Source organism: Periophthalmus magnuspinnatus, chromosome 5 (assembly GCF_009829125.3).
Source record: "Periophthalmus magnuspinnatus isolate fPerMag1 chromosome 5, fPerMag1.2.pri, whole genome shotgun sequence".
Lineage (NCBI taxonomy): Eukaryota > Metazoa > Chordata > Actinopteri > Gobiiformes > Gobiidae > Periophthalmus > Periophthalmus magnuspinnatus.
The window spans coordinates 4,149,358-4,157,058 of record NC_047130.1 but is presented as its reverse complement, the minus strand read 5'-3'; the positions used below and the strand labels follow the sequence as shown (position 1 = coordinate 4,157,058).

Sequence of the window (7,701 nt, the reverse complement as noted above, 5' to 3'; positions counted from 1 at the left end):
GGAGAACCCTGTCAGACAGAGGAGACCCTTCTTGATTTTGACATTATATTATTTGATAAAACATAGAAGATGGTAACAAAATACTTGGGAATTTTTCAAAACAGAGATATCTGTTTTTGCAGTTAAAAAACTTCAAATACAGTACAATAAATGGCCTTCTGGTTGCAATTGTTAACAGTGCAACAGTGACAATTGAACACAGGATAGATGAGGGCTCATATGCAGGAGGAATACACCATTGACCAGTCTCTTTTTCAGCCAAATCACCCTATTTTCGTCTTCACACCTCGGGACTGCGCCCACTGCTCCCTCTGCAGAACCACCCTCACAAACTTTGTAACTCTATCTGCGCACACTGTGGGAAGAAGCACACAGAATGCTCCACATAGTTTCCTAATGTAGCGGCCTGCTGTCAGAAGTGGTCACGTAAGGACAATGCACACTATTGTTCAAGTGTTCAGGTTTATGAGTTGCATTAAAGTAAAGTATAAGTATAACATCTGTTTCATACTGCACTGCCGAAATGACTCCACCATTGGATTTGCTGATTTAGCATTAGTTTATTTTGCAGAGCCACCTATGCAATATTTTTTTTTACATTACTAGCTTGAATTTACCTCAATTTAAAATCACTATGATACATTTATGAGCTGTTACTGGCCCAGGGGGGAAATTGCAGAGAACAAAGAATTACAAAAAAAATCTAAATGCAGGAAAACACTCCTAATAATATGTTAGATTTGTATAGTTCTTTTCAGGATTCCCAAAGCATTTTACATTGTATTTTTGATTCTCTCCACACTTCACAGCTGTCTTGGGGTAAACTGATGGAAGTGAGGCTGTCAATCTGTACAATCTGCCCCTTTGACTACTACACATCACATTCATACCAGGCAATGTGGATAAAGTGATAAAGTGTCTTGCTCAAGGACACAGCAGGTTGTACTAGATGACAAGAGCCACTGTAGCCCCTGTGACACTTGATATTCTGGATATTGCTATAGGAAATCTAAGTAGATTGGGGATTAGCAAACAGGTATGGTTATATGCATGCATGAATATTAATTTTGTTCACTTTTTACACCAAGTATGGCTCTGAAGAAGTATTTATCTATATTTTCCACAGGTTCATAAGATTTATTTTGAATATTCATATTAACTTGAGGATTCTCCCACCTCCTCTCTCCTCTGCTGTGAACATGGGCCCATTCAGGAAGCGTATGTGTGCAGTGTAGCAGCCCTCTCCACACTCTCCCCATGTGCTTTTAATTACACAGATGGACACACACCCGGAGTGGCTGCGAGCTTGGCAAAAGCCTTCAAAAACTACGTTTTTTCCCATGATAATGATGTACAGTAAAAACAGTAGTCAAACAGTCAGTATATAATAGGTCTAGTTTCTTTCGATTTGGTTGTCTAAAATGAAATTGTAATGGTTCATTCTGGATGACTGTATGAACAAATATGTCTATGTTCTTAAGGTCAAAGAAGTAATAGGCCGACTTTTTCTTTAAAATGTATAAAAAGGCAACTTGTGTAATGTTATGTGATGCAAATTGATGATGTATTGAGCACACAAGCATTATGTACAGACCTACATGCACACTAAATAAACTAAAACTAAATAAACTGAAGTATTATATTTTTGTAAAGTTAGAATTATTAGGCAAAATTATGTGGAATACATTTCTTTTTTTTTTTTTTTTACATTTATTTAAAATGTTGCAAATTTAATAACATTTATGAAGACTATGCCATAGCCTATAATGTCTTCTGTTTAATCCATCAAGCTCTTGCCCAGAAGAAGTTGAGGTTAGGTGAACTTAAAGTATTATTGTGCCAAACCATGTCAACAGAATTAGACTCTGAGCAGCTAATCAAATGCCTGGCCCTTACATAGTAGTCTACCTGTGATTTCCATATGGGCATGTGTGTGTGGATTAAAGAGCTTGTAATCCTGGCCAGAGCACATGGACGTCACAGCCAATCCAATTTACAGTGTGGCAGACCTTAGTAGGCCTACTGTTGTAACACATCACTTCTTTGCCAATTACAACACAGAAACATCAGCTTTCAGTCATATTCTGAAAATGTTTTATTCCAAATGCAAGACAAGTCAGCCAAATATAACATGCATAAGTTGTTTTCTGACACTTACTATGACTAAATCATAGAGCCACATAAAAGGATTTATCCATACAAAATATAAAAATATGTGAGGCCTCATTTACAACCATATGTACAGGGACTTCTTTAACTTAAGTGACATTATTAATATTTACTATATACATATAGTAAACGGTTGACATAATATATCTTGCCTCACAACTGTGCTCACTGCTCAGTAGAAATTAAATTAAAAAGGATTACATTGCACATAATTTTGTATGTTACGTTCACTGTTGTAAGATACTAAATGAATACAGATGCCAACACTGGTACATCATTCTCACTGACTTTAGGAATCCATTCAATGAAATCACAATTTACAACACTGACACTTCCTGTTAGGAGATGATGCAGTTCTTGCTTTTCCTGCGGCTACGAGAGTGTAACTGTCCACTACGACTGGCTCCACCCATCCCGGTGTTGTACTTGTGCCCAAGCTCCTGGTTGCTCCGGTAACGCATGTGCACAGGTCTGGGAATGGGCTCACCCAGGAAGTAGCCCTCGTCTTCTGAATCCGAGGAGGAAGAGCACGTGGAGCACCAGTCATCGTCATAGTCATCCCAGGTGTACTGGTTTAGTCCAGAGTGCCGCATGTTCTGGGGGTTCTGCAGGCACAGGTCAGAGGTGGTCCTGGGACACTGTCTGAAGGGCTGGGGCTGGTACCTCCCCCCTCCTGCTCCATACTGCTCTCTGCTGCTCCGCGGCACAGGGAAGCGGTCATAATCCTCACGCACATGCAGCTGTGGTCGGTCCTGAGCTCGTGGCCTGCGCTCAGACACCAGGTTGAGGGCGTTTTCTGAGCGAGAGCGCCTGGAGCGGCGGGGGCGGTGGTGGTGTCTGCGCCTTTGGGGGGTATCCTCTGGAGCGTCCATCTGAAATGCACCACCTCTGCCCCCGCCCACAGCACTGACCCTCCGCTCACTGATAGGGGGCAGGCGCGCCGCGTTGGCACTGCTCACCAGGCTGAGCCGGTCTTCCTCCTGAAAGGTGAAACCAGGGGGGACATGAGCCCTGCTGCAGCCCACAGCCATGGGGGGCTCACAGTACTGGCCCTGATTTGATGCAGAGTGGGGGGGCTCCATCTCCAGGTAGGGCTGTCCCGCTGTGAGGCTGTGCAGAGACTCAGAGCTGCGGAACTGCACAGAGGAGTTCAGTGTGTTCATGTTGCTCTTATCAGAGTTCACTCCAGAGTCTTTACTCAGGTCTGGCATTGAGAACCGCGAGAGCTGATCTTGATGCTTCCCTGTTGCATCAGCTGGGTTACCTGTACACATTACATGGACATTTAAGTCAACACATTCATAATATAATGAACATCATGACATAAGCAGTCATACTCACTGATGCTTTTGGAGATCCCCAGGGACTCCATGGAGCCTCGCGGTGTCTGCTCGAGTGGGGTGAGGTGCTCAGTGAAGGTAAGTGCATTGATGGGGTTCCTGCTGCGGGCCACTTGTGCAGAAGAAGGGGGGTGGTCTCTGTCGCGCTGGAAGCCGTGTAGACTTACAGAACGCTTTTCTGCGGAGAAGCCAGAGTGGTGCTGTGTGCACTGGGACACCTCTGTGAAGCTCTTCTGAGTTCGCAGTTTGGGTGGGTGGTACTCATTGGGCAGTCCCTGAAACCAGGCCTCATTCAGAGAATGGCCCTTCATGGCTGAGAGCAGGGGTCTCCTGTGCTCCTGCTGGCTGCTAGCTGCATAAGTAGTCCTGACATTGCACTGGCTGAGCAGCTCCAGGGGTGTTGGTTTGGCGACCATCTCTGACTGTGTTTCATATGCGTAGCTGTCACACAGCTGTTCCTGCTTCTTCCAGGCAGGAGGCTCTCGGGTCAAACTGGGAGTTTGGCTGGAGAGACTCAGAAGGTCCATTTGTAAAGACAGTGGGTCCACTTCACCTGAAAACCTCTCGGCCTGCCCCCCTCCCCCTCCACTCTTCCCCACCTTGGAGCTGCGCCTGGACTCCCGGGTGGAGCGGGTGCTTTGGAAGGCGGAGTCTGACGAGTCTGAGCCATTAGTCTCATCGCCCAGGCTGCAGGCACGTGAGCAGAAGATCTGTCCCTGTTTGGGGAGAAAGGGTCGTCCCAGCAGAGAGCGCTTACAGCGGGCACAGCAGAAACAGGCCTCTGTGGCATGCCAGTGCTGACCATCGTATGTCATCTGGCCTTGGTCAATACCTGCAACAATGCAAATCAACAAATGTACATTACACTGTACAGTGTCTGACTGATACATAAAAATGGTACTGGCACTTTGTGAACATATGCTCCAATGACTATTAAACAACAGTAAACTATTCACATCTCCAGCATTGCAGAAACACAAACAAAAGGCAGGGGTCACAGAGGGAAACCATTCTGTGCTAATAATTGCCATCTGGTCCCAATGTGTTTCCAAAGTTTATAGAGTTAGTCAAATATTTTCGTGTGAACAATCAAGCAAACAGTTTTACAACACCACTTCTCCGAGGGGGCATTACCAGTGTATTTATTCAGAACTGTGTGAGCATACATACCAATATGTTCCCCACAGGAGTCACAGTATTCGGCGTAGAGCGACTCAAAGCAGGAGCAGCAGTAGGGCCGGCCCTCCTTCATGATGTAGCGCTGACCCCCCAAAACTGTCTCGCACTCAAAACAGCAGAAGTGCTTCATGTGCCAGTGACGGCCCTCCGCTTCTGTGCACTCGTCGGCAAAGATGATCTGACAGAGATAAATGAAAGAGTACTGTTTATCAAGCTAAATCCCCACTAGGTATTGCTAGATTTTAGATGTCATCACAACATTTTAATATTTTAATATAGATGGAGACAGCTAAAATGCATATGGTTAACATGCTTGGTATATTTTTTATATTTACTATTACTACATTTTAACATACAATACAAAGTTGTAGGCTCTTGTAACTGGAAATGATCAGGTTCAACTATTGTGAATTTACCATTTGCATTTCTTATGAAAATGCAGAGTAAACAATAAGAAAAGCTGTCTCTTACCCCCATCTGGGAGTTTGACATCTTCTGATTCTGAAAACCACCAATAACCCCACCACTTTCTCTGGTTGTGACGGAAGTGGGAGTTGTTCAAGTGGTGGGTTTACTTTTAATTACACAGCTGCCAAATCACAGGGTATTTTTAAGCACTAACGCTAGCACTGAATTGTAAAAGTGTCTTAGCTTCAATTCACAGCTAAAATACATAGGAGGGAGCAGCCATAGAGGTTTGTGGGTAAGTGTTATTACTGTGAATTATATGAACTGCAGGAGTAGAGAGTATAACAGTACTGAAAACAACATTTTATTAAAAAAGTTCATAAATTCTTTTGACAAATTGTATTATTTTAAAATACTTTAATTTGAAAAACAGAAAAAAGAGTGATTAAAAAAAAATAAAAATAGAGCATCAATGAGTCAAGTGATTTACAGGTGCTCCACTTTTTATAGATTGGAAAAAAAAAATCTGAATTTATTAAAATTTTATATCTGCTATGAGTTTTGGATACTTTGCTCAAAAACAGTTCATGGCCTTATGTCTGAATACATAGAGTGAAAATATAAAAGAAGGGGTTATAATATCCAATGACACATGAAATTGCTAGTAATCACTAACAATGATCAGGTTCAGAACATTGTTGCCATGATACTGAAAAATTCAAACTCGATTTCGATACTAAGGAATAGACTCAATACTCCATACTGGTTGCTATACCAAGATAACAATACAATACAACAATACACTCTTTCTTTTACTATATATTAGTCAGTCAGTAGATTCCATAGAGGTCCTTGGGTGTATATTAGTCTGTGTGGTCTTGTACTTGATTTGATATGGCTTGAGATCATTCTAAAGCTGTTCAGGAAAGGTTCATTTCTGTCCTGTGAATGTGACTTTATATTAGTATCAATGCTTGCTCAAATGAGTATCTAATTTCGATACAACCCTAGTTCAAGGCCCCTGGTACCTTAGATTAGATTCCAAGCCTTAACTGTCAATCTTGAACTGTCTGTTAGCATAAGCAGGCCCTGTGTGCAGACTGTTGTTGTACCTCATCACAGGCCGTGCAGCGTGGCTTCAGTCTCTCCGCGTGGTGCCGCCCACAGTAGATCTTGCCCTCGTGGTAGAAGTAAATCAGGTCCACCAGGAGCTCGCTGCACATGCTGCACACGAAACAGGCCGGGTGCCAGCACACACTGTGGCCTGCCCGGGACGCAAACACAGCTATGTCCCCACCACTGATCTGCCCGCCGCACTGCAAAAACACAAGGCCAAACCCTAAGTTAGATTCAGTGGAAAGCGTACTGAAATTTGTACCGTAAGTAAAAGTATAGTTCAAGGGCAAAAAATAGACTCTGTTAGAAGTACTGATGTCAAAATTGTACTTAAAGTGGGACGAAGCACCTAAACTCCACCCACAACCACATGTCAAATCCTGGAGGACTAAAGAAAAGAGCAAAGGGGTAGGAGGTGTCATGTCTGGGGTTATAAGGAACAATGTGATTGGTCTAACAGGTAACCACACTTTTAAACTCTGCCCCTGCAGCCAGGTGTTTGTAATCAGAAAGGGCAGTCTATTGTGATAACACCAAATACTGGAAATTAAATACAGGCAGCACAAACTTAGATTTAGCTGTGTTTGACCAGAAATCTGCAAATTTAAAAGCAAAAAAATTACTAGGGACAGTAAATAATGCTATCAAAACACCATATACACGGTTTAGTAGCAAAAAAGTGGATGTAGTGTTTAGCTCCACTTAAAGTAAAATTATAAAGTAAGCATAAGAAATATTCAAGTACTAGGTGCTATTCTTTACACAAATCTAATAGCATTTTAGACCTAGAGAGGTCTAATGGGATTTTTTTAAATTCAAAACTTGATTATTTAAACAGTTTAAAGATGGATTATGTTGTTTCAAACCACAGATCTGCATATTTCATAACCTCTGGCCATTCAAAGTAGGTGTTGTTACTTGTGTTTGTAGTTAGAGAGGAGCAGAGACAGAGAAATTACAAGTACAGGTTTGAACATCTACTCCAAAATGTACAATGGTGCTGTCTAAATGGCACACAGCCCAGCACAGCAGGTAGACTGGAAGGGAGATCAGGGGATTTACATCAATTCAACCTCACCTGTATATAATGTGTATTAATGTGTGTTTCCGCAATAAAAATCCAGACAGACCACATAAAAGGATACAAGCACTAAGCAGTAAATTTGAAAACACAACTCTCTGATACAACACAGAAAAACAAGTGAAAGCTGAGACATTATTGTTGTTTTTTTATTTACTCTCACGGGCTATAACAACCAACTCTATCACCTACAAACAGTATTCAATGGCCAATCAGAGCTCGGTATACTGCAGCGTGTCAGTTGATTTAAATCCTTGTTGTGCATCCGACGTACGGCTAAACAAAGAGGTGAGAGCGACAAGGTGGTTTAGAAGGACATCTGTAGTGGCTCTTTGATTTGAATGTCAACACTGAGCGCTTGTCATTCATAACAAAGACAACAAATGCCACAGCTCTATCACATGGGCC

The 7,701-nt window shown here is 42.4% G+C and overlaps 1 protein-coding gene across 2 annotated transcripts in view; it reads right to left on the bottom strand.

Moving 5' to 3' along the window:
* Positions 1–2,121: 2,121 nt before the first annotated feature.
* The window catches only part of prickle2b (prickle homolog 2b), a 75,644-nt gene continuing 70,064 nt past the window's right edge, over positions 2,122–7,701 (bottom strand). For both annotated transcript variants that reach the window (XM_033966533.2, XM_033966532.2), the window contains 4 exons: positions 6,209–6,412; positions 4,680–4,866; positions 3,511–4,341; positions 2,122–3,433 (listed from right to left, as the gene is read on the bottom strand). In XM_033966533.2, coding sequence (XP_033822424.2) covers positions 2,508–3,433; positions 3,511–4,341; positions 4,680–4,866; positions 6,209–6,412 — 2,148 coding nt within the window. In that variant the 3' untranslated portion in view covers positions 2,122–2,507. The remainder of the gene's footprint in view (positions 3,434–3,510; positions 4,342–4,679; positions 4,867–6,208; positions 6,413–7,701) is intronic.